Source organism: Papio anubis, chromosome 13, assembly GCF_008728515.1.
Source record: "Papio anubis isolate 15944 chromosome 13, Panubis1.0, whole genome shotgun sequence".
Taxonomy (NCBI): Eukaryota; Metazoa; Chordata; class Mammalia; order Primates; family Cercopithecidae; genus Papio; species Papio anubis.
The window spans coordinates 66,091,353-66,117,312 of record NC_044988.1 but is presented as its reverse complement, the minus strand read 5'-3'; the positions used below and the strand labels follow the sequence as shown (position 1 = coordinate 66,117,312).

The window sequence follows — 25,960 nt, the reverse complement described above, 5'->3', positions numbered from 1 at the left end:
GCTGATGTGGGAGGCCGACATGGGCAGATCACCAGAGGTCGGGAGTTCATGACCAGCCTGATCAATATGGAGAAACCCCATCTCTACTAAAAATACAAAATTAGCCCAGCATGGTGGTGCATGCCTGTAATCCCAGCTACTCAGGAGGCTAAGGCAGGGGAATCGCTTGAATCCGGGAGGTGGAAGTTGTGTTGAGCCGACATCATCCCATTGCACTCTAGCCTGAGCAACAAGAGCGAAACACTGTCTCAAAAGAAAGAAAGAAAGAAACAAACAAACAAAAAAGGGCTGGGTGCGGTGCCTCACGCCTGTAATCCCAGCACTTTGGGAGGCTGAGGCGGGTGCATCACGAGGTCATGAGATCGAGACCATCCTGGCTAACACAGTGAAACCCATCTCTGCTTAAAAAAAAAAAAAAAATTCAAAAAAATTAGCTGGGCGTTGTGGTGGGGGCCTGTGGTCCCAGCTACTCGGGAGGCTGAGGCAGAATGGCATGAAACCAGGAGGCGGAGCTTGCAGTGAGCTGAGATCACTCCACTGTACTCCAGCCTGGGCAACAGAGCCAGATTCCATCTCAAAAAAAAAAAAAAAGAAGAAGTAGTAGTAGATGAGTCTGTTGGGTTGGTGGTGGCACTCTTTTTCTGGACCTGTACAAGTGGCACAGCCTTCCTCCAGATACTGGAAAGAGGCGCAGCAAAGGAGACACCATGCCCCTGGCAGCTTGAGGGGCTCTTGTTCTAAAGTGATAGGCTAAGATAGAACAGAAACAGAAATAGGGCCATACTCAACCTTTCTAATAAGAAAACTAGGGTGGGACTGGAGGAGGACATGAAAAGCAAAAATTCCAAAAATGATGGACACAGTTTACAGCATCAGACAATGTTGAGTTTGTGATGTCAAGAGACTGGAGACCAATCCTAGCTGTGCCTCTTGATTTAATCTCTTCCCTTCACCGGTACCAGTTTGCCCTCTGTAAAATGGAGTGGCTGGATCTCTGAAAAGACAGTCCGTCCATCTCTTCCTTCCTATAGTGCTCTAATACTTCTCCCACAAGTGTTTGCCTTCCTAAACCATTTGGCATAGTCCTTAGGAAGCTTTTTCTATTTCCCTTCAGAATGATTATTTCGGACTCTGAGTCTTGGATAGTTGTCTCTACAAGCTCCTAAAGGAAAACACCCATGTGGTTTTTGCCTGCTTGAGGTAAATACCACCTTAGGCCAGCTACCCCATCTGTAAACTGGGAATAACACCAGATTGCAGGGATGTTGAGGAGGGTTAATTATATACAGAGTGTCTAAGGGTTGAGCAGATACACAAGTGCTCTGGACGTTCTTGGCATAATACTATAGCATTACAATAATTCTGGCTTGCAAATTACACCCCAGCAGAGGTATCACATGGGAAAGTGGATACGACCCTATGGCCTGCTGAAAGTGACATGGAAAAAATAAGTTACGAAATATAACGTCTCTTCCTGAACCTTTGGAAAAGGCAGAGATAACCCTTCCATGTGCAAGGCAAAAGAAGGGAGCAAGCTTCCAGATTCCAGAGAGGACTTTCTTGTCTCAGATGGCCTGGCCTATTGCCAGGATCTGAGCTCAGAAGTAGAAATGGGAAGGAAGGTAGCTGGGGAGGATTTGTGGTTGGATGAAAGGTGGGGCTTAAGACAAGGATGTCCTTGCCTTTCAGGTTTTCTACTGAGGCCTCCTTATATGCAAGATAATTAAGTGCCAATGTGACAGAGGAGCAATTTAAAGGGTAACGGAGATATTCAAGTCTAGGTATATTCAAAATAAACATCCTAGCCAGGTCAACTTCTGGGTCCTCTCTGCATGCCCCAGACACATCAAACACGCGCGCGCACACACACACACACCCCTTAGATTATTTACTGTGAAATGCTAAGTAAATAGATCTCAGGCAATGAAGAGGCTGTGTAGTTGGTGACAGTATCTGTGACTATGAGACATAGTGGGTTTGGAAAATTCAATTGGCCACAGAGGATGACAGTATTGTCTGACCAAGGAGGGAAAGGGCAAATAGCTTGATTCTGGAAGAACAAATTTGAAGTCAATTCCACTTTACTACTGTGTGTGGCTGAGCAGACGGAGGTCAGCTTCAGGATAAGACCTAGTTCGAGTCCTGCTTCTATCACTTCTGCGCTGTGGCCTCAGGCATGAGTCTGGGTGGGTTACAGAGAGGAAGCAGTAACAGCTCTCAGGTCTTCCCTGTCCAAGTGTCTCAGACTGAGAGTTTGACCTCCACTTCCAGCGTGGCCAGAACTACAATGTGATCAAAAGAGCCCCTGGCCTTGCTGTCTGCCCTCACAGTTCCCGCTGTTACTACAGGATAGCGGAAAAACAGACTCCCCCAAATCACATCTATAATAGATGGACAGTAAATGCAGATTCTTGATTCGGGTTATTGTTTTAGTAAATCAACATTCTTAGAGAATTTCTCAGCTCTCAGCTGCCCACATCTCAGAGTTAAGTCACATTTTGGGGCTTGCCCAGGCAAATTCAAAGCAGCACCAGGCACTAGTGGCAGCTACTTCATCTTCAGGCAGCATTTCCCTCTCAACAGGGAGCATGCCACCTCCCCTAGGTGCAGATCCCAGGAAAAGTTACACTGAGCAAATTGGGCCACTCCTTGGGCCTATTTCCCCAATTTTGGTTAATAATCAAAGGATGATCTGAAATCGCAAAGAAGAGACTCTTGGAAAAGACATAATTGTGGTGCCACCAGATTTAGGAACTGGCATCCAAGTCCACCTGTGTGACTTTCCCCTGGGCCTCAGTTTCTCCATCTGTAAAATGAGGTCATTTATTTTTTTTGAGACGGAGTCTGGCTCTGTTGCCCAGGCCGGAGTGAAGTGGTGCGATCTCGGCTCACTGCAACCTCTGCCTCAGCCTCCCGAGTAGCTGGGATTACAGGTGCCTGCCACCACACCCGGCTAATTTTTCTATTTTTACAGCGGGGTTTCACCATCTTGGCCAGGCTGGTATTGAACTTCTGACCTCGTGATCCACCCGCCTCAGCCTCCCAAAGTGTTGGGATTATAGGCGTGAGCCACCGCACCCGGCCGAGTTCCTGTATTAAATGGAGCCCTGCCAGCCCCTACAACATATGGCATTAAACGTTCCCACAACTTGCTCCGCCAGGCTGGCAGTGAACAGGGCTAAAGCCTCGACTTCCTCAGAGGTGAAAAGGTAAGCAAACATTCCGACCTCCCCTAGACTTGCCCTCGGATTGGTGCTGGGCCCGGCTCCCACCGCCTATCCCGGCCACATCCGTCATCTGGACTGCTAATACACTCATTAGCATAAAGATTCCTCCGAAGACCCGGTGCACGGGGCTGAACCGGAGTCTGTCCCTTTAAGGAAAAGGGGGACAGCCAGTCTGTCCCTAAGGACACTCGGCACTGCATTTCCTCCACACGGGCCACGCTGTAAACTAGAAAGGTTCCGTGTTAATCCACCCCCACTCCTCAACCCCGACAGGGGGGTTGGAGTGAACAACGCGCGGGGTCCCGGAGGACTGCGGACAGGTTTGGCCTCTGCGCGTAGCAGGCTCCGCCAGGCAACCTCTCGCCCGAGGCAGCGGCGAGCAGCAAGCTAGGCGGAGCCGGCTGCGCGGCGGGACCCCGGCGCCCTGGGGCACGACCCTGGTGCTGGCGCCTGGGCGGCCGCGGGAGGTGGCGCGTGCCGGAGCGGAGAGGTGCGCCCACCCCGGCCCCGGGCGCGAGGGAGGCGGGGCTTGGGCCGCGGCCCCGGGCCAGGCTCGCGGGGGTGGGCGGTGCTGGGTCTGCGGGGGCGGACGGGGGGCGGGGCGCGCGCGGGCTCCGGGAGGGCGGGACGGCGGCGCGGGGCGGGCTCTGGCGGCCTGAGTGTCACACACGCGGCGGCTCGGGAGGCGGCAGTGGCAGCGACAGGCGCCGCCGGGACGGGCACGGGCGCGCGGGCTCGGGCGGGCGCCGGCTGCCTCCCTCCGTCGCTCGCTGTCTCTCCCGGCCGCATTCTCCTCGGCTGCGCGGCAGAGCTCGCCCCAGCGCTCGCAGGAAGGAAGAAGGGAGCCGAGGACGCCGAGAAGTTCCCGCGGCAGCCGCAGATCCCGGCCAAGGCGGAGGCTGCGGCTCCGACGGGGCAGGAGCGCGCTCCACGGCGGGGGGCTTACGGCCACAGGGTCTGCGGCGGTAGCGCTCGGACCTTCCGCTCTCCCCCGGGTCGTGGGCCGGGACCCCATGAGACGCGCCCACGAGGGGCGCGAGATCCCTAGCTCGGGCGGCGCTAGGCGGAGGGCGGTGCTGCAGCTGCCGGAGCCAGAGAGCTGCCGGCAGGAGGCGGCGGCGGCGAGAACTTGAACTTGGCGTCGCGAGCGGGCGCCCCGGACGCCCCCCGCCGGGGCCGGGGCGCCGAGGGACCTGCGCGGCAGCGCTGCCCCCCGAATGGCCGCGGCGGCGGACCGGGCTCCCACGCCGCGGCCCTAGGCGGCCTCTCGCCATGGCCAAGTGGCTAAACAAGTACTTCAGCTTGGGCAACAGCAAGACCAAGAGCCCCCCGCAGCCGCCGCGGCCAGACTACCGCGAGCAGCGGCGCCGGGGCGAGCGGCCCTCGCAGCCCCCCCAGGCCGTGCCGCAGGCCTCCTCCGCCGCCTCGGCGTCCTGCGGTCCGGCCACCGCCTCCTGCTTCTCGGCCTCATCGGGCTCCCTGCCCGACGACAGCGGCAGCACCAGCGACCTCATCCGCGCCTACCGCGCGCAGAAGGAACGCGACTTCGAGGACCCCTACAACGGGCCTGGCTCGTCGCTGCGCAAACTGCGCGCCATGTGCCGCCTGGACTACTGCGGCGGCGGCGGGGAGCCAGGCGGGGTGCAACGCGCCTTTTCGGCCTCGTCCGCGTCGGGCGCCGCGGGCTGTTGCTGCGCCTCCTCGGGCGCGGGGGCCGCCGCGTCGTCGTCCTCCTCCTCCGGCTCCCCGCACCTCTACCGCAGCAGCAGCGAGCGGCGGCCCGCCACGCCGGCCGAGGTGCGCTACATCTCCCCCAAGCACCGCCTCATCAAAGTGGAGAGCGCGGCGGGCGGCGGGGCCGGGGACCCCCTGGGGAGCGCCTGCGCGGGCGGCCGCACCTGGAGCCCGACGGCTTGCGGAGGCAAGAAACTGCTCAACAAGTGCGCCGCCTCAGCCGCGGAGGAGAGCGGGGCCGGCAAGAAGGACAAGGTAAGGTGCCCCTTGGCCTCTTCCCGAGGTTCCAAAAGAGCCACGGTGCGCACGGGGAAACCAAGGCACCCACCGCTCTGGTGTCGAGTCCCTACTTCAGCTTCGGCCTAGGACCCTGGGTCGGGGCTGGCGTGCTGCTTCCCGGTTCTGCCCCCTCCCGCTCGCTTTTCCTGGGACCGGCGGCCTCCTGACACCACCGCTTTCGCCGCTGCTCCCAGAACGTCTCCTCTCTGAGCCCACAGCCCGAGCGAGAGCGCCCGGCCCAGCCTTGTCCCAGGAAGACGGACCTAGCCAGCCCTTCCGGCTGCCAAGGAGTAAAGTCAGAGTCGGAGCTGTCAAGGACTTCAAAGAGCTTTGACTCCTGACTCCCCTTACTCCAGCCTCCACCCTCCGCTCACGCTCTAGGTGGGGAACTGAGGTCCAGAGCAAGGAAGGGACTCGCCCAATATTACACAGCATTCTTGGTGGCAGATCTGGACCGGCTGTCTCCAGCGTGTATATGTAAATCCCTCGCGGCTGCCCTGCCCGGCCCTGCCCCGCCCCGCCCCACCCCCAGCTCCAGGTTTCCAAATCGGGCTGCCTGGTACCGGAGCTGCTCCGGGAACCTCCACGCGTGCTTTTCCGGTTGAAATGCGCTGCCTCCAAGAGCGCTCCTCACCGAACCCGTCAGTTCCTGCCGCTGCGCGCGGGAGGGGGTCAGCCTATCAGGCCCGGCTGGAAGGAGACCCCACCCCTCCTATCCTCACCTGCTTCCTTCCTGACCTCAACCCTACCCCATACGGTCCCAGGAACACGGGGGGACTTTGTGACAACCCCCTTCCTAACGCATTAGGCCATCTAGTTCCCTCCCTTTGAAGCAGACGAGTTAATTACAGCCAGACTAGGCCCCCTCCTCCTCCTTCACACTCCTGTGAAGCCCTCCCTTCCCCCATAAAATAATACTTGTTCTGTCTACTTCTGGTGGAAGGCAGTGTTTTGATTAAATCTGAGGCCCGGTGGGAGAGCTTCTTCCTTCTCAGCGCCCTGGTCCGTGTCTGTTGTTCTCCCCACCTTCTTCCCCCAAAGATAAACCTTTGCCCAGGCCTGGGCTGGGGGAGACAGATTAAGAGTCTGAGTTCCTTTTAGGACTGGACGTCCAGACAGCAGTGAGGCAGGCTCTTACCTGCCAGCTGGTGCTTGGAAAGGGATCTTATTTGTTTGCCAGGAGAGAGGAGGAAGGGAATGTCCCTCCTCTAGTTTTTCTGCCTGGCCTCCTCTCCCCGAGGTCCCCGGAATATCCCATCCCCTGCTTGATCTGCATGGGCAGTCCGTGGAGGATCCCACCTCTCCCTGGAGGCAGTTTGGGGCACGCCTCAGAAGCTTGGACTCTGGGTTTCCTAAGCACCCAGGATGCCACACCTAGATGACAACTAGCTGGGAGCCAGGTGGCCACCCAGGAGCTGCCTTGGGAGAGGGGGTAGATTTCCCTGGGAGCCACCAGGACCCTGGGTTTGTGGTTGATCAGTGAGGGAAACACCAGATAGGCTCCGTGCAGTCTTATGCATGGCCCAGGCTTGGCTTGGTGCAGGCACTGGGGAGGTCTTGAATATAAAAGAAGGCACATAGGGTCACTGCCAACTGCACCGGACTTTATGCATCCTCCTTGTTACCCTGCAGCCACGCCCCAGGTGGGCAGATCTCCTTTCTCTTTCACTGCTAGTGGTTCAAAACTTAAGTAAATATTTTTTTCCCAATTACAATTAAGACTGTTTCAAACACTGAGAAATGATTTGTTTTATAGCCAGGTTGTCAAGATGTTTGAGACTTGACTTCTTTTCATCACCAGATATTTCTTATGGGTCTTCTCTGTGCCCTCCCCTGCTGGGTGCTGGAGCAGAGACCCTCTGCAGTGAATGCTATGACAGAGGCCATAGTGGCATGATGGTGATGAGTGCTATGATGAGACCTTGTGTTACAGGGTTACAGGAAGGATGAAGGGCACGGAAGAGGTTGGGGGGTGTGGCATCGAGGAGTGCACCTTGGAGGCAGGGCCGTTATTGTGAGGGGGGCAGTGGTCACCATGGTTGGCTGGAGAAGAGCCCTGTGCTTCAGGGAACTGCAGGTGAAGTCCCATGTGACTGAAATTGAGAGGTTAAGATAAGTTGGGCAGGGCCTAGATCAGGGAGGACCTTGTAAGCTAAGCACAGAGGGGGCCTGTGAAGGAATTTAGCTGTGAGAGTGTTGTGATCAGATATGATTTTTTAGAAGATCTCTCTGGGCTGCTTTTCACCTACTAGGTTGTGACTGTAAGACCTTTGATCTTTTGAGAAGTTGTCCAGATGTTCTTTCTACCCAGGAGGGAGGAGGCAGCCAGAGAGGGTCAGCAGAACGTTCTAGTGCAGTGATCCTCAAACTTTAGTGTGCCTAGAGGGCTGGTTACAACAGATTGCTGGGGTCCATCCTGCAGCAACTAATTGAGCATGCCTGGTGGGGGACCTGAGTATTTGCATTCCAGCATTTCCCAGGTTGAGGGGAAGTGGCTGAGGGTCCTGGGACCATGCTTTGAAAACCACTCATGCAACAGTGGCTTCTTCTTAACTGTCCGTCTGGGTCTTCTGGTCAGGGCAGCCTTGGAATGCAGAGACTCTGGATGCCCTTGTTTCTGCCATCTGTGTGTGGCTACCTCCTGATCCTTGGCCAGCACCCCTCCACCCCCACCCCATCAGGCAGTCAGGAAGCAGTTGTTTTCACATTATTTCCAGCCAGACAGCTTTTGGGAGGCCAGGCACACTGTAGATCCAGCCTTCCTTCTGCCCCTCACTCATGGATCCAGGAAAACCCACTTCTGGCTCCTCATTTAGTCTTTGTCCATTGTTAGAGGTCTCACCCTCTCACCTAGGCTGGAGTGCAGTGGCGCAGCTATGGCTCACTGCAGCCTCAACCTCCCAGGCTCAAACAATCCTCCCACCTTAGCCTCCTGAGTTACTGGGGCCACGTACTGTCACACCTGGCTAATTTTTTTATTTGTAGAGATCAGGTGTCGCTATGTTGCCCAGGCTCCTGGGCTCAAGTGATCCTCCTGCCTTGGCCTCCCAAAGTGCTGGGATTACAAGTGAGAGCCACAGCACCCCACCCACTTTTCCGTTTGTAATTATTTGGAAGAAAAACTAGCCTTACTCTAATGGTTTCTCCCCTAACATAGCCCATTTTTCCCAGCATTTACTTTGTGCTCAGAGATGTCTTGGTATAAGTGTGAGGAGGGGGGGTAATGAAGGATGCAGGAGATTTGTCCATATCTCTGGCCTGAGCCCCTGGAGGAGATTGACAGGAATTTCATCCTTTGTTTCCCAGTGTTTTTATCTTGGAGAATTTGGGGAGATCATCACCTAGGAGGTGGCTTTGAGCTGGATCTAGAGTTGGAAGTGGAATCCCAGCGCAGGGGAGAGGGTGACTGCAGGCTGCAGGAGTGCTTATGTGTCAGGGTGTGCATATGTAAGTGTATACGTGTGTGTGAACATAGACGTGTGCATGTACGTATGTGTATGTGTACAAAATCTCAACATGGGGCCTGTTCTTGGAAAGCAGCATTTTCATGCAGCTGGGCCTTGTTTGGGGAATGAGAGATGACAATATGAGAGAGGTAGGGGCTTGAAGTTAGACCCCACAGGGGAGACCTTGAAGGTTGTTGAGCCAGGGAAGGGATGTACTCAGAGCCATGGTGAAGGGGCATCCAGGCTATAAACAGCTGCCAAAATCTGGGGATCGAAGTTAGGGCACAGTTGTAGTTCTGGTGAGAGACGGTAAGGGCCTGAGCTCCTGGGAAGAGAAAATGAAACTGGAATAGGTAGACACATTATTCCTTCAAGTTGTGCTTTATTAAAAAAAAAAAACAATGATTACAAAAGAGGCCAGTTACTTTGGTAGGTCTCCTTTTGTGCAGCCAAACAGGTCTTATCCAGTTATGTTTTCTGCTGAAGTCTTGTTTCTTTTATTATAATTAAATAAATGTTGTTTCCACCACAATTAAGTCAGGATGCATCATGACATCAGTTTTCCCGGGTTTTAAATACATACTGATGTGTACCAACACTTTGTATTTTGTCAGCATCCAGAGTTGAGTTAAATAACACTTTTTCCATAGTTACAGAATAAATAATATCATGTCTAACTTCTTTTTTTTTTTTTTTTTTTTAACATCCAGCAAACAGTTTCTAAACTGCCTGCTAGGCAGGGGGAGTTCAGAGAGAAATAAGTGGTGGCTAACTTTCCAAGAAGGAAGCTTCTCAGTTTGCAGTTGAATACCAGCTTCTCCTGGTCTAGTCAGGGAGACAGATACAACCAGAGAGACAATATCACAACCTGAGGAATGCCAGAAGTGTGTACAGAGGGCTAGGAGGGCCTGAACTTGCCTGGGAAGCCAAAGAGGGCTTTCAGGAGAAGATCGCCCTTGAGCTGAGCGTAGAAGGCTGAGTGGTAATTCCCGAAGCAGGGGAGTGGGGAAGAGGGCTTTTCATGCAAAGGGAATAAAGCAGCCAGTGCCATGGCCTGGAGGCTGGAGAGGATGGCTGGGGGCCGCAGGGCAGGTATGGCGGGAGACTGCAGAGGGACGTTGGAGCCCACAAAGGGAAGAAAGTCTCATGTGCCTTACTGCATAGTTGTGAATTATCATTTGTCCTGTTTCACATACAATCATTGATGTAGGGCTTGATTGAAGCCAGGGTCAAACATGAGTTGTCAGTCATTCCCATTTGATGAACAGCCACATTCTCCAGTTCTTAAAGTGTCACTGATGGAAAAGGTCAGGGTCGCATTTGGTAGCTGTGGTTAGGCTTGGGACACTTTCCCCTATGAAGTCCCATCCCCTGAAAGTAGTGTGAGAGAAATGCTGCGTATCAAATCCAGTTTTTCCTGGTTGAGTCCCCAGAAGGGAAATGCATTCTCCAGGCTTCATAGTAATCACTTATTCGGTCATTTAATTCTCACCATCCCACTGGGAGAGGCTTGGGTACTGTATTAGCTGTTGCTACATAACAAATCACCCCAAAACACCTGTGGTTTGATTGTGGGCCGTGTAGTCTCTATCGTAGCTCTTCAACTCTGCCACTGTAGCTTGAAAGCAGCCATGGACGATATGGAAATTAATGGGAACAGCTGTATTCCAATAAAACTTTATTTACAAAAAACAGGCAGCTGACCTGTGCACTGTAGTTTCCAACCCCTGCTTTAAATGATAAGCTTTTATTATAGCCACGAGCCTGTACATCTGAGTCATTTTTCTGGTCTCAGTTGGGCTCACTCATGCCTTTGCAGTCAGTGGGGGTGGGGTGGGTATGCAGCCCTGCTGATCCTGGCTAGGCTTTCTTACGTGTTTGGTGGGCTGGTTTAGGATGGCCTTGGGCTGCAACAATTCAGCTCTGTTCTGTGTGGTCTCCCCTCCTCCAGCACATGTTCGTATGACGGCAGCAGGGTTCCAAGAAAAAGCAGGAGCGCATGAGGTCTCTTGAAGTTGGAAACTGGCACGCTGACCCTTCTGTTGACCAAAGCAAATCATAAGGCCAGCCACGATTCAAGGAGAGAGGAGGAGCTGCAGTGTCCCATGGCAAAGGGCAGGGATACAGGCAAGCCATTAATTAGAGCCTTCAGTGCCATCATCTACCTTATCCCCATATTCCAGGTAAAGAAACTGAGGCTTAGAGAGGTTGATGACTTGCCTAATGTCACACAGCTACAAAGTGATAGAGCAAGGATCACACCAGTGCAGTCTTGAGTTCAAAACCTATATGCTTCCTCTATTTTCCGTGGTTTCAATGAAAATAAGTAGTATAAAGCTTGGATATTTACAGGAATATGTGTTACATGTCTCCTCCTCCTCTTTACTTAATGCTACTTGCAGCCCTCTGCCCTAATTTCTCCGCTTTCAAGCTTGTCTTTGGTGTCCCTAGAAGAGGCCCTAGATCTGGCTTTTCTGTTTCTCTCTCTTCCATCTGCCTCAGAGTTCCAGAAATGAGATGTTAATGCAGCACTTGAGTTATTTTATAGAGAAATTCTGAGCACAGAGTTGGCACATCCCAAGGGACAGCTGCACAAAACGTGAGTCTTGTAACTGTCATGTCTTCTCATTCTAACACCAAGCATTCCTTCCCTTCAAGGATTCGCCAGGCTGTGTGTGCTCTGTTTGGAGAAAGAGACTGGCGGTACACTGGCCCTGATCAACAAGGAACTTAAGTTTCCTTGAAAGAGATCAGGTGACTGTCCTCTCTAATCTGACAATCTCAGAACATGACTGATTACCCCAGGGCTTAACCCCCATGACTTGACCGTATCCTCTTTTTGCCCCCAGAGCATTTCTGACCCATAAAAATTAGCTTTAAAAGTCAAATCTGAAACAGCTGTGGTTTCCTCTGATGAGTCAGCAAGGTTGAACTTGCCTGTGGTCAAGCCTTCCCCTGATTAGTTTAGCTTGTGCTGGGAGAGCCCAGAAGTGGTGACCTGTGGGGAACGGGTAGGCCAGCTTGGCCCTAGAAAATAAACTGGGACGTGTGACTTTCCAACAGAGCTGGGATGCTGGCTGGCTGACGGCAACACACCCTGTGGTTTTCTGAAGTTGGTTGATGGTGGCGGTAGGAGTGGTGCTTTTTTCTTTTTTTGAGACAGGATCTCACTCCTGTCCCCCACACTGGAGTGCAGTGGCACAATTACAGCTCACTGCAGCCTCAACTTCCCGGGCGCAGGCGATTCTCCCACCTCAGCCTCTCAAGTAGCTGGGACTACAGGCAGGCACACACCAGCACACCCAGATAATGTTTTGTTTTGTTTTGTTTTTTTAAGTAGAGATGGGGTTTCACGATCTTGCCCAGGCTGATCTCAAACTCCTGGGCTCAAGTGATCCGTCCGCCTTGGCCTCCCAAAGTGCTGGGATTACAGGTGTGAGCCACTGTGCCCAGAAGGTGGTGCATTTTCCGCAGGACAAAGGCGGTGGTCGTCTTTGACATCCTAACTTTCATATGGCCTGTGCTGACTGAGGAATTGCTATATTCAGGCCACCATGAGGAGCTGTGTGGATACAGGGATGAACCAGGGCCTGGATAGTGCCCGCCCCTGAAAAGCTTATCTTCTGGTTGAGGACACAGGAACCAAGGTTCAAACTCACATCTGTATGTCAGAATTTATCTGTAAATAAAGTGGTGTGGGTGAGCTAAAAGCCATCTTGGCACAGAGACTGTTCTGGGCAGGGCCTTGATTTCATGGAGCCACAGGAGAAGCAGTGTGAGGAGGCGGTATTTGAGTAAGAAAAGCACAATCACTTGAATTAAGGGAGCTTTCCACTACAGTAATATTAGCTAATACTTTTATTGTACATGCTCTGAGCTAGGTGCAGTTCTGTGTGCTTTGTATGTAACCTTACTCCTCACTACAGTCCTTTGAGGTAGCTACTACTACTGCTGCTACTACTATTCTTGTTTTTACGTATGAGGAAACCAAGGCACAGAGAGGTTAAGTCACTTGTCTAAAGTCAGGTCGGCCGGGCAGGGTGGTTCACGCCTGTAATCCCAGCACTTCCTGTAATCCCAGCACTTTGGGAGGCCGAGGTGGATCACCTAAGGTCGAGAGTTGGAGACCAGCCTGGCCAACATGGTGAAACCCCATCTCTATTAAAAATACAAAAATTAGCTGGGCGTGGTGGTACATGCCTGTAATCCCAGCTACTTGGGAGGCTGAGGTGGGAGAACCGCTTGAATCCGGGAGGCAGAGGTTGTAGTGAGCCGAGATAGGGCCACTGCACTCCAGCCTGGGCGCCAGAGCGAGACTCCATCTAAAAAAACATAATAATAATAATAAAGTCCGACAACCAGTAAGTGGCAGAGATGAGATGTGAAGCCAGATCCAGCATCTGTTTGTAACCACTCTGCCATACTACTGCACAATCGCATGCCCGAATTTGCTCTATTGTCTCTGCCTTATTTGTGGCTAGACTTACTCTTTGTAAAATATCCCCTCTGTTGGCATGGTAGAAGTGACTGATTTCAACATTTATGTAAGTGTTCCACAGCTTAAAGGGGGCAGTTTCACACCGGTAATTTGTTTGCTTCTCAGAGCCACTCTGTGAGGAACGGGCTGTAATCTCCCTTTTGCAGATGGAGAAACAGAGGCTCACGGGGAGGAGTGCCTTCTGCCCTGCCTCGCAGCAGAGGCAGAGCTGGTGGCCAGTATCTGCTGTGTGTATTGACCTTGTGTTGAGGCCAGTGCCCTTTGTGCCGGCGTGGTGTGGAGGTGGCGTGGCCGAAGCTGGAGTCTACAGGAAGGGTGACAGCCTGATTGATTTCCGCTTCTTCCTGTGTTTTGATTCTGAAACGCTTTGCTGAGACCATTAAGGAGCATTGACAGAGGACCTTGCTTCCACAATGGAATTTTCCTTCTCTTCCTGTTTGGTATTTTCCAGTAATATTTCTATTAATGTTTCACTTTCAACGGCACTAACTTCCTGAGAATTTGAGCTTTCCTAACTCCCGAGGCAGGAAGAACTGAATTTTCCTCTAAATCATTCAGTTCCTTTCCATTTTCTCCAAGGGGAGCTGTCTCTGGATTTCCCATTATGCTGTAAAGGAAGGATCTTGGAGGTGGGTCCAGGGGATGGAGAGAGAATTAGAGCCCCAGGGAGTGACTCAGGCCCAGTTTTTTCCAAGCAGCAAATAATACTCCTGGTCAGAAAGGGGCTTCCCAAGGCTAAGGAGGGGAGAGTGACTCGACAGGTGGGCGGGTGGGTGGGGGAAGCAGATCCCCTGGCCCACTGCTGGGCCTTGACTTACAGGCTGGACCCAGAGTTCCCAGTGTGGCTGTGAGAGCCCATGCCAAGTCCTTTCTTCTCATTCATTCATTCATTGTTGAGAGCCTGCTATGTGCTGGGGATTGTTCTGTTTAGGTGCCGGGAATAGAACCATGAACAAAGCAGATAAGAGTCTATGCTCCCCTGAGCCTGCTCTCTCATGACAGGAGTCAGGTAAATATAGTTATGTCAGGGGTAGGGACTGTGAAGAAAGTAAAGAGGAATAAAGAGGCGAGGGCAAGTGTGAATTTGGGGTGGGATGCTTTTTGTTTGGGTGCTCAGAGAGGGCCTTGCTAAAGATTGTGATGGCATGAACCGCCCTGCTCTCCGAGGAGGGCATTCCAGGCAGAGGGAAGAGGAACAGTGCAGAAGCCTGAGGCAGTAGCATGCCTGGGTGGTTCGGGGAGCAATGCAGAGATGAACGTGACTGAGCGGAGCAGGCGAGGAGGAGGTGTGAAGGCAGATGAGGGCTGAGAGGTGTGGGGCAGAGGAAGTCGGGCCTCACAAGCATCGAAGAAGCCTTCCTCGCTAACCCTGGGTGAGATGGGGGCAGCAGAGGGTTCTGAGCAGAGGAGCCAACCACGCAACTGACTTGGGTTTTTAAAGGGTGGCTCTGGAGATTTTAGAGCAGAGGGCACCAGTGGGCAGACCGCTGGAAGCAGGGCTGTGGCAGCAGGTGATGAGAAGAGAGCAGATTCCCGTGTGTGGTGAAATTGGGCCTTGGGATTTCCTGACAGAGATGAGAGAGAAGAGCCAGAATGGCTGCAGAGTTTTGGCCCTGAGCAGCCACCAATGAAGCAGATTTAGCAGCTGAGGCCTAGGGGTCCAGGAGGTGCCTGAGATCCCAGGGAAGAAATGGATGGCCCTCTGTGTGGGCTCTGTGTAGGAGGAAATGGGGAAAACCATCGGGAAGAGGAGGCCTCATGGGAGATGGGTCCAGAGCAAGGTGTGGTTGGGGCATCCGAGACAGATGGGATCCCATCCACAGTGGCTGAGATTGGAAGGGGAACTCTGCTGTGTGCAGTCAGGGGTGGCCAGAGCTTGGGGCATGCCATGGTGTATTTGCCAGGGATAGAGGAAGGTGGCAAGGGGCCGGGCCCCACCTGCCACTGGTCTGAAATTGCCCCAATACTCCTAATTCAAAAGAGGCCACCTGCTGTGTTGCATGGCTGAGCTGGGCACCACAGGAGGGTGGAGACAGTGCAGTGATTAAGTCTCCAGGGACAGGGCTGGAGCAGCCACTGTTTTGCTCAGCAGAGCATTTCATTGCTGGCTGCTTCTGATAGGAAGTGGTCCCTTATATTGTGGGTTCACTGGTACATGGGCTACGGGGAGGATGCAAACAGAACTAGGAGGAATGAGAATTTTCAGGTTTCTCCAGGCTACAGCTAAATTCTAAAAATGAAAATCATCAGAAAGTTCTTAACAGTGAAACTTTACCATTTCGTTGGATGTGCACTCCCAGAAAACCAGACAGCCTGGTAATCCCTCTGGTGCATTCCAAAGCCACACATGTGATTGGGGACTGTGTGGCATTTGCGAAATGGCGCGGTGCCTACCTGCCCTGTGTGGGGCCCCAAGTTGGCTGTGCTCTGAGCCAGTTCCTCAGAAAGGGGCCAGCTTGCATTTTGAGCTATAGTTCCGCGTTTATCTTTTGACTAACCTTTTACCCCTTGTAACAAAATTAAGACAAGTTTGGTATAGAAAATAATAAGTAAGCAAAACTCAGAAGCCAATCCTAATTCTGTAATTCAAAGAAACCACCATTAACATTTTACTACTTTTTTATCTAGCCATTTTTCAGTGCATATATATATATATATATATATATGTTTATTTTTTCCTCCACAAAAATTAATACCGTCTATTTTTTTTAAACTTAAAGACACGGAAAGATGTCTACAATATCTTAAATATTTAACAATGGTAATTTAATAGCTGCATTGTATTCTGTTTACACGTTAGGCTTTTCCTCATTTTCACCAATTTAACAGTGCCATAATGAACATCTTTGTAACTTAATTATTTGCATAGGTCTGTGATTATTTCCTTTGTGTTGATTCTGAGAATTGTTGGATAAGACAGCAAAAAGTTTGATACATACTTTCAAATTGTGTTCTAGAAAGACTTTACAAGTTGACACCTGTTCTACCCTTCTCACACAATCCTGGGAATTCTAATGCAAGTTAGTTGCATTTGCAGTTTCCTGGATTCCTTGTGCAAATGTGTGTTGACCATTTGTGTTGCTTTTCTAAAATTGTTTACTTTATCATCTGTTCATTCTTTTCTGCTGCAGGGTTTTCTCTGTTGATTTATAAGAATGCTTTGTGGATTAACAATGGCAGCTCCTTGCCTGCCATTTGGGTTGCAGAATATTTTTTAAAGTTTGTAATTTGCCTTTTGGTTCTATATGTGGCAATTGTTGGTTACAATGAATTGTTTTCTATTTAATCAGTCTCCACATTCATGATTTCTTGAGCATGCTGCTGAGAAAAGTCTTCCCGTTTGGGCACGGTGGCTCATGCCTGTAATCTCAGCACTTTGGGAGACCGAGATGGGTGGATCACATGAGCTTAGGAGTTCGAGACCAGCCTGGGCAGCATGGCAGAAACCCGTCTCTACTCGTAAAAAATTAGCTGGGTGTGGTGACGTGCGCCTGTAGTTCCAGCTACTTCAGAGGCTGAGGCACGATAATTGCTTGAACCCAGGAGACAGAGGTTGCAGTGAGCTGAAATCGTGCCAGTGTACTCCAGCCTGGAAGACAGAGCAAGACTCTGTCTCAAAAAAACGAAAAGTCTTCCCTACTCTAGTATTTATATTTTCTTCTAATACGTTAATGGATTTTCTTTTCTTTTTTCTTTTTTTTTACATTAAAATTTCCATCCCCCTAGAGTTTGATTTCATGGTATGAAGTATGGTTGTCATCTTGTTTTCCAAATGGCTAGTGTGTTTCTGGACACCCTGTATTGTTTGTTAATGATCTGTCTGTTTTTTCAGGTACCTTTTTAGACTTAAATATTTTGACTCCATCTTGCCCTGACAGTGTTTAGGTCTCATCAGTGATTATGATAAGGACGATGAAGGCCTGTCTTTATAAAATGACACCTTTCTTCAGCAGATACCCATGCGCTTATTACACATTCAACTCCTGACATCTGAGGAAAGTAACTAGGTATTAACTAGGGCTTCATCTTTACCCACCACGGCAGAATGCCAAACCTGCTGTGGTGGGTGGGATGTGGCCAAGACAGCCTTGTCTTGCCTCTGGTGAAGTCGGCGTCCTCCTCTGATACCAGAGGCTGGGCTGTCTAGGTGTGTTTGAGGCGATCACTTACGGTGGTCTGCCCTGCCCATGTGGCTTGAACCAAGCGAGTGTTTCAGTTTTCACAGTGATTTTTGTAGAGAGGGGGTGTAGTGTTCAGTCATCCGACCATATTCCAGCACTACGCTGAGTCCTATGGGACAGTCAGAGACGGTTAAGCCTGGGTGCTCTAGCTCAGAGCCCAGGAGTGGGTATTGGAGAGGGAGAAATTCATTGCCAGCGTAGACAGGCAGGTAAATGACTCCCTGAACAAACAAGAGAAGCATTTGGGCTGAGGTGGGTGTGGCTGGTGGGAGAGTTCAGAATGGGTAGGATTTGAAGGTGTGGCCTGTGTGGGCCACACGATTTTGGTCACTCAAATTTTTTAACACCTGCAAAAAGTCCAGGTGATCATAATTCACCAAGTTCTTCCTCTGCACCCCACCCCTTTCTGTCCCCCATCAACCCAGGTGTCCCGTGTCTTCAATCAGTGAGAGATTTTTTCCAGACCACTCTAGCCTGTTTCTCTTTTTCTGGCTCATGCTGGTGTCAGGAAAATCCATCCTGCAGTGTTTGCTGTGAGGCTGATGACATTAACAAAATTGGTATTAAAGGAACAGATTAAGTCCAGGAGTGTTCATGGGGAATAAATCCAGGAACAAATGCAGATTTCTGAACACTGCTGAACACGACTGTGGTTCTAAGAGGCTGAGGGTGTCTGCCTAACTCACCGCACTGTGTGTCACATCACGTCACTGAACCCAGGACCAGCCCTAGCAGCACAGTAAAATTACCTGCACATTATTTTACAAATTTCAGTTCCCTAGGCTCCCATCCCAGATTAATTAATTTCTGGAGATGGGGCCAGGGCATCAGTAGTTTTTGAAGCTCCTAGATGATTGTGATCTGCAGCCAAGGTAGAAAGCGGCTATCCTTGACCTTTGGTGTCCCAGAGAGCTGAGGATCACCCCATCCAACCCTCTTCCAAGCTGAAAACTTCCAGGGTTGAGATTTATCACCTTTTGTCCAGCCACCTTTGCACAGCTGAGGTTGACTTTTTTTTTTTTTTTTTTTTTTTTTAATGTTTACTCTAGCTTGTTTAGCACCTGGTATTCACAGGAGTTCTGCTGGCTGAACTTTTTCTTTGTAGATTCGACTACTGTCTTGGTTTAACTCTCTGAGGTCAAGTAGAACCAGTCTAACCTTGCTTCTCATAAGGACCCTCAGATGTGCGATTGTATCTTCAAAGGCAGAGAGAAGCTGCAGGCTATAACATTGTTCACAGAGTCAGATTCCCAGCCAGGACCCCAGCTGCTAAGGGCAAGGATGCTTTGATGTCACGACTGTGGGGGTCTTGATGGAGCCCAAGTCTAGGAGCTTCCTGTGGGCAGGAAGTAATAGGCTAGAGCAGGTTCCCAGTGGGTGAGTTGAAGTTGGCACTGAGGTGTTAACTGTGCAGGCAGGTGACTGGATGGGGAACAAGGTCAGATTCCCAGGTGGATTTGGGGAGTCTCAGCAAAGGAACTGTCAGAAGTGGATTCCAGAGGAGTAGGTGGCAAGTGGAGCAGAGGTTGTCTGGCTGAAAGCAGTGTGATGTCAGGGTTGGGCATTCCCTGTCCTGGTTCTTGGCCGCCTTGTGGGGGCTAGCTGGCAAGGTCATATACCACAGGAGCCCAGGGCTGTTGCTCCAGACACAGCAGAACCCAAGTGTGTCCCACTGTGGTGGCGTGAAACACTCACTGGCTTTAGGGTCAGAAGTCCAGAGCTCAAATCCTGGCTCTGGTGCTTGGAAGCTTAGTAACTTGGGACAAGTGATTAAATTCTCTGGGTCTGGAATGCCCCATCCGCTATGTAGGTAAAATAGTAATAGATGGTGTTTCCTGACCATTCACTCTGTCACCATAGGCAACACTTCCAGTACTTGATCCTTACTGTGGGTCTTTGAGGTAGTGCTGTGAGAACCCCCATTTTACAGATGGTAAGGCATTTGGGAGATGAGGTTCTGGGGAAGTACATTGGGTTATTGTGAGGATTAAATAAAATCGTTTGTTGAAATGGCTGAGCATAATGTCTAGCATTTAGGAAGAGCTTTATGAATGTTTTATATTATTTTGGCCTGTGTGTCTTGGGCCTCAGTCCAGTTTGGAACTTCGGGCTTTCTATAGCCACAGTAAAGTCAGTGGGCTTGCCCTTTCTGGGCTGATGATGTGGTCCTCAAAAAGTGAACCTGTCCTTATCTTGATGGGTCTGCTTATGGTTAAGCTTTACCTAGGATCACTGCTCTGATCTAAGAGCTTGAGGTACGTTAGCTCACTGATTCCCACAACACCCCATAGGAGGCAAGTTCTATTAAGAGTCCCATTTTGGCTGGGCGCAGTGACTCACATCTGTAATCCCAGCACTTTGGGAGACTGAGGCAGGCAGATCACGAGGTCAGGAGATGTTAGACCAGCCTGGCTAACATGGTGAAACCCCATCTCTACTAAAAATACAAAAAGTTAGCCAGGCGTGGTGGCACATGCCTGTAGTCCCAGCTACTCAGGAGACTGAGTCAGGAGAATTGCTTGAACCCGGAAGGCGGAGGTTGCAGTGAGCTGAGGTCGCGCCATTATACTCCAGCCTGGGCGACAGAGAGTGACTCCATTTCAAAAAAAAAAAAAGAGTCCCATTTTGCAGATGGAGAAACTGAGGCAAATAAGTTTGTATCTTATTTTAGATGACACTGCTAGTAATGGGCAGAGCTGGAGCTGGGGTTCCAGCCAGGCAGTCAGTCTGTGTTACACAGGCGCAGGGGACAGTGATGGGGTCAGCTCTGTGTCAGCTGATGGCCATTTAGAAACCATAGCTCTCTACTGTCGATAAAGTGTCTGGTTTGGGCCAGGTACACTCCATAGGCATTCTCAGGACAGTGCTGCCAAAGGGGCATCAAGGAAGGCTTCATGGAGGAGGTGGCATGGGAGCTGGGCCTTCATGCATAGGGAGGATTTGGAGTTTTAGAGATTGGTGGATGTGGAGGAGGACTTCCTGAGAGAGGGGCCTTCTGAATGGTCCCTAGTAGATGATGGAGGAGAAGCCAGGTGTGGGAAGGCCTTCAGGGCCAGGCCACAGTTTGGTCTTTAGTCTGTGGGTAATGAAAGGTGGTAGAGGGAGGGAGTGAAAGGGTCAGCTTCATGCTTTAGGGACACTTGTATGTCTGTAGCCTGAGGGGATAGTTTACAAAGGGTGGGTGGGGGGTGGCTCTAAGCTGGCCATGGAGGTGAGGACCTCAGTTAGGAGGACATCAAATGCTTTAGGCAGAGGCACCAAGGGCCTGAAATACTGCAACTGACTGCTTAGGCAGCTCTCAGATGACACTGGGCAATCAAGAGAAATTGACCGAGCGCTTGTCAGGAGGATAGATTTTTCTGTCAATAGCTGAGACATCCTCTGTGGGAGTTTGTGAGTTACTCAGTCCATCAGAGCATTTGTCCACATTCTGTCAGAGCCAGACGGAACATGTGCTGGGGTCATGGAGTCTGGGCCGGGAATGGCCCTGCTGGTCGGAGAGTTGGGCGGAGGAGGGCTCGTACAAGTCAGACTGCTTGTTTCTGTTGAAACACGAAGCAGGAAAGGACAGAGCTACCGAGCAGCACATCCAAAAGGAAAGACATGGGGGCACTAAGGAGATGGGGGAGCAGGCCGTGTGTGTTCTGGGGGTGGACAGAGCTAGTCACCTGCCCTTGAGATGGAGTTCTCCCATCTGATGGCAGCACCTCGTGGAGTTAGAGGCATTCCAGGATGTCCAGGCAAACGATGGCAGTTCGAAAGAAGCCATGTAAAGTTGCTGGCATCGTAGTTGAAGTCTTCAGAAGACAGCAGTGCAAGAGGGGAAAGGGAAAACCAGGGCTCTGAGCCAGTGCAGGATGCTGACCTTCAGAGGACGTCCTTCCAGGGAGAAGCTCTTTGAAAAACAGTAAGTGCTCAGGTCCCCAGAGGGAAAGAAACATTAGCCTCGATGAAGATGTTTGCTGGGCTCAATCGAAGAGCCCCTTGAGGATCCCTGGACAATTCCTTATGCCTTCACTGCTCCATCAGAGGGCTACTCTGGCTGGCAGAGCTCGCTTTACAGGCTCAGAAGAAACACTTTGTAAAGATCTAGGAATAACGTTGCCATCAGTCAGCTCCTGCTTGCCGGGCTTCTGTGGGGCTCTGGATCATCTGAAAGCCATCTGTGGTGTGACTGTGAAGTGATGAGATGGTGGGAGTTGGTGTCATCACTTCCTCGTCACCCACAGGACTGCTGAGAATGCTGTCACAGCCTGGATGATATTCCCAGGCCTTGGGCCTGAAGGTTGTCAAAGTGCAGACACTCAACCCGGGCATGCTTTGAGGTCTTGCCTACTTGCCCCTTGTCCCTCTGCCTTGAATTTTTTTTTTAGTCGGAGTCTCACTCTGTCGCCAGGTTGGAGTGCAGTGGCGCGATCTTGGCTCACTGCAACCTCTGACTCCCTGGTTCAGGCAATTCTCCTGCCTCAGCCTCCCGAGTAGCTGGGATTACAGGCATGCACTACCACACCCAGCTAATTTTTTTATTTTTTAGTAGAGACAGGGTTTCACCATATTGGCCAGGATGGTCTCGATCTCCTGACCTCGTGATCCGCCCGCCTCGTCCTCCCAAAGTGCTGGGATTACAGGCATGAGCAACCCTGCCTGGCCTGCCTTGAATTTTATGTGCAACTTTGACTCAGATTCTTTGTCACCTGCAGACTAGGGTAGAAGTGGGCCTGGTTTTGAAAAGGCAGAGAAACTTTTCTTTATCCAGGCAAACTGTTTGGTTTGAGGAATCCTTACAGATGATTAGACTTGAAGCCTCCAATGGAAGCAGAAATTGTGACAACTCAGAGGGTGCTAAATAAGAAGTTTGGTAGTAAAAGATTGTAGTCAGTGGTTGAGGTGTGAAGGCACGTTCTTTTTTGTGTGTTTTATACTGTTTGGTTTTCTATCTGCCTGGCCTTTTTGGGAATGGTTATCCTAGAAAATATCTTACTCTTTGCTTTTGATGGTTTCTTCTGATTACACCTTTTTTCTACAAATTAGTGGACACTTAAGAGTATTGGATTTCTTAACATTCGGCGGCTTCTAGTTCCATATATATTCAAGTATTTCTTACTCTGAAAGTAAATTTCAGTTGTATACATTGATTCATTTAGAGAGTCATTTTATGCTTGCACATTTCTGATGGCCGCCTTCATAGTTATGGGGAAGGGACTTTAGATCTGTGAAGAGTACTGAAACAAAACATACGTTTTGTTCATACGTTATTGTGTCTTCCCAGACTTTTCTTCAAAAAAAATCCCAAAAAGGGAAATCAGGGCTTCCCTTGCAGAAAGAGGCCTGGCTGCCTTAGAAGATCCATATATTTGTATTTCAAAGGTTTGTTTGAATGTGAAATCTAAGGTAACCTTGCATTCATAGTCTAAATTCAGAGACGAGCAAATTAGATTGTCATTATTAAGTCTATTCCTTAGACTTAATTGGGCCATGGCATTTTCTGTTGCTTAGTTCTTTAGTGGTAGAAGGGAAACTTTCCCATTGCCGAATAAAAGAAAGACTACTTGAGCCCTTTTGCTGAAGGATTGTGCCATTTTCCTGCATTGGTTCTGGGGTTGGATGGTCAAGACTTTAACAGGTGGATTTAAGATTACAGGGTGAGACTTGGGGACCGTAGCAAGCTGTGTTTCAGATCATCATGCATTCAATTTTTAAATGTTGGCTGTGCGCAGTGGTTTACGCTTGTAATCCCAGCAGTTTGGGAGGCCAAGACAGGAGGATCACTTGAGGTCAGGAGTTCGAGACCAACCTGACCAACATGGTGAAACCTCGTCTCTACTAAAAATACAAAAATTAGCTGGGCATCGTGGCAGGCGCCTATAATCTCAGCTACTCAGGAGGCTGAGGCAGGAGAATCGCTTGAACCAGGGAGGCGGAGGTTGCAGTGAGCCGAGATTGTACCACTGTACTCCAGCCTGGGCAACAAGAGTGAGACTGTTTCAGAAAAAAAAAAAGTCCCCATGGTACCTGCTCAAATACTGGCCTGCCTAGGGGCCTATGAGGGAAGCAGTGTGGGCCAGTGAAGGAGCTCTGCCCAGGGTTATTCTGGGTTCGGGGTCAGACTGTGACCGTGGGCAAGTCACTTGACCTCTCTAAGCCTGTTTCCTTTTTGTTTTGTTTTGTTTTTTGTTCGTTTGTTTTTTTGAGACTGAGTCTTGCTCTGTTGCCCAGGCTGGAATGCAGTGGTGCGACAGCTCACTGCAACCTCTGCCTCCTGGGTTCAGGCGATTCTTCTGTCTCAGCCTCCCAAGTAGCTGGGATTACAGGCATGCCTCGCCACACCCGGCTAATTTTTGCATTCTTTTAATAGAGATGGGGTTTTGCCATGTTGGCTAGGCTGGTTTCAAACTCCTGACCTCAGGGGATCTGCCCACCTCAGCCTCCCAAAGTGCTGGGATTACAGGCATGAGCCACCACACCCGTCTGAGCCTGTTTTCAATGAGGATGTGGGCTGGGCTCTCACACCTGTAATCCCAGCACTTTGGGTGGCCGAGGCAGGAGGATCGCTTGAGCCCAGCTTGGGCAACATAGGGAGACCTCATCTCTACAAAATAAATTTAAAAATTAGCCAAGTGTAGTGGCATGCATCTGTGGCCTCAGTTAATTGGAGGCTGAGAGGTAGGAGGATCACTTAAGTTTGGGAGGGTACGGCTGCAGTGAGCCGAGATGGCACCACTGCACTCCAGTCTAGGTGACAGAGCGATAAGTTAAATAAAACAAAAAGGATGTTCATTCCTGTCTTGAGATCAGCTGAGAAGGTGCCTGTGAATAGACTGTATAAATCAAAGTTGCCCTAAAAATGTTGTAGACTTGGTTTTAGATCAAAAAGTGTGACTGGAAACAGTGAGAGAGCAACGTGGAGAGGCTTAAAAGTTGTTACCCTGGGACCCCAGTGGTGCCCTCCTAGGGAAAAGCACCTAAAACATTTGGCAAAACCCCAAACTGGAAATTACCTGAATATCCAGCCATGGGAAATGGCTGATGTGTGGCCTAAAGTGAGAGGGAATACAGCCAACAAAAGCTGAGTTGAGTAACTCCACTGCAAAATCGTCAAGATAGAGAACGCTCAACGACGTAATACTTTTTGATTTTTTATATGTGTATTTATCATTATTATTTTGAGGCAGGGCCTTGCTATGTCGCCCAGGCTAGAGTGCAGCAGTGCCATCATAGCTCACAGCAGCCTCCCCCTCCAGGGCTGAAATCATCCTCCAGACTCAGCCTCCCAAGTAGCTGGGACTACAGGCACTCACCACCATGCCCAGCTAATTTTAAAATTTTATGTAGAGTCAGGGTCTCACTGTGTTGCCCAGGCTGATCTCAAACTCAAGTGATCCTCCCACCTCAGTTCCCAAAGTGCTGGGATTACTGGCATGAGCTGCTGCAACCGGCCAAAAGTAATACTTTTTTAAAGGCAGGATATAAAAAAATGATGAATATTTGTATTCTTTTCCAATTACTGCATTCCCACCTACTTATATAGAAAAAAGACTGGAAGGAAATCGACCAGAATGTATACACTTTTTATCGCTGGAAGGTTGGAATATTTTATAGTTCTTAAAAACAAGTGCAAATCGTTTAATTACTATTGGAAATTTTTTTTAAGTAGTAACATTGCAAGCACAACGTGGGGAGGGGATGAGAAGGTGAGGTAAGGGAGCGCAGACTCTCCACCTCCCAGCAGAGTTTTTTGCTGGGGCCATCTGAATGAGTTGTTGAACTTCAAAGCTGCTGAGTGTCTCATTGTGTTGGAATGCTGGCAATGAGGATCGCAGGAAGTGGTGACAAGCCCTTTGTTATATAAGCTCACCAGGCTTGCTCATTGGTGCCAGCTTTGGCCCTTAGTGTTCGATCAGGACTTTATCTGTCTGTGTCCGGGGCCACAGCCTTAGCTCGGGCAAGGACCTGTGCGGGAACTGCATAGTCAGGCATAGGAAGCTGCAACTCACACCCTTGTTTGCTTAACACCCACTGGCACATTGGGCTATTCCATGAAAGGAGAAAGGACAAAGTGGAGGGATTTACTGGCGCTATTCCTGACCTGTAAAGATGGGGGATTTTCCCTTGCCTCTTTGGAAGAAATCTGTCTTGCATCCTCCAAAAGCAAGAGCAACCTGCTTTTTGATCTGCTGCTGTTTCTCAGTTCCTGTTAATTCTGTGTTTATAATTGTGGTCCTGCCGAAGACATTAGCCAAGAGGGGTAGGAATGATGCAGTTCCAGAGCCAGATTGCAGTTTTCCCCTCTGTTAACTTCCCTGTTGGAGGCAGGCAGGGCCAGTCCTCGCACAGGACAGGTGCTCAGTGAAGCCTTGCAGTCTCCAGGAGTTTTCTGTACCGAAGGGGAGGTGTGTGTGCACACTTGTGGGTAAGAATATTGGACTGTTGCAACTAGAAAATAGCTCAGCCTTGTGCCTGAAGTGATTAGCTGCTTTCTGTTGAGCACTTACTGTATGCTATGCTCTGCTGGGTTCTTTAGGTACACCTCTCATTGGAGTCCTCACAGGAACTCTGTAAGGAAGATACTATTTTTCATATAAGTAAGCAGACTTG

At 50.3% G+C, this 25,960-nt stretch overlaps 2 protein-coding genes across 2 annotated transcripts in view; both read left to right on the top strand.

Annotated features, from left to right (window-relative positions):
- Positions 1 to 3,886: 3,886 nt before the first annotated feature.
- Positions 3,887 to 4,478, top strand: LOC110741489 (the record flags this gene model as incomplete). Its single annotated transcript, XM_031654340.1, has 1 exon — positions 3,887 to 4,478. A coding segment is annotated over one exon (474 nt), but the record flags the coding sequence as incomplete, so codon positions are not given.
- Positions 4,059 to 25,960, top strand: part of SHB (SH2 domain containing adaptor protein B) — a 148,717-nt gene continuing 126,815 nt past the window's right edge. Inside the window, exon 1 of the mRNA XM_021927365.2 lies at positions 4,059 to 5,216. Within this exon, the coding sequence (XP_021783057.2) occupies positions 4,500 to 5,216 (717 nt within the window). The 5' untranslated portion in view covers positions 4,059 to 4,499. The remainder of the gene's footprint in view (positions 5,217 to 25,960) is intronic.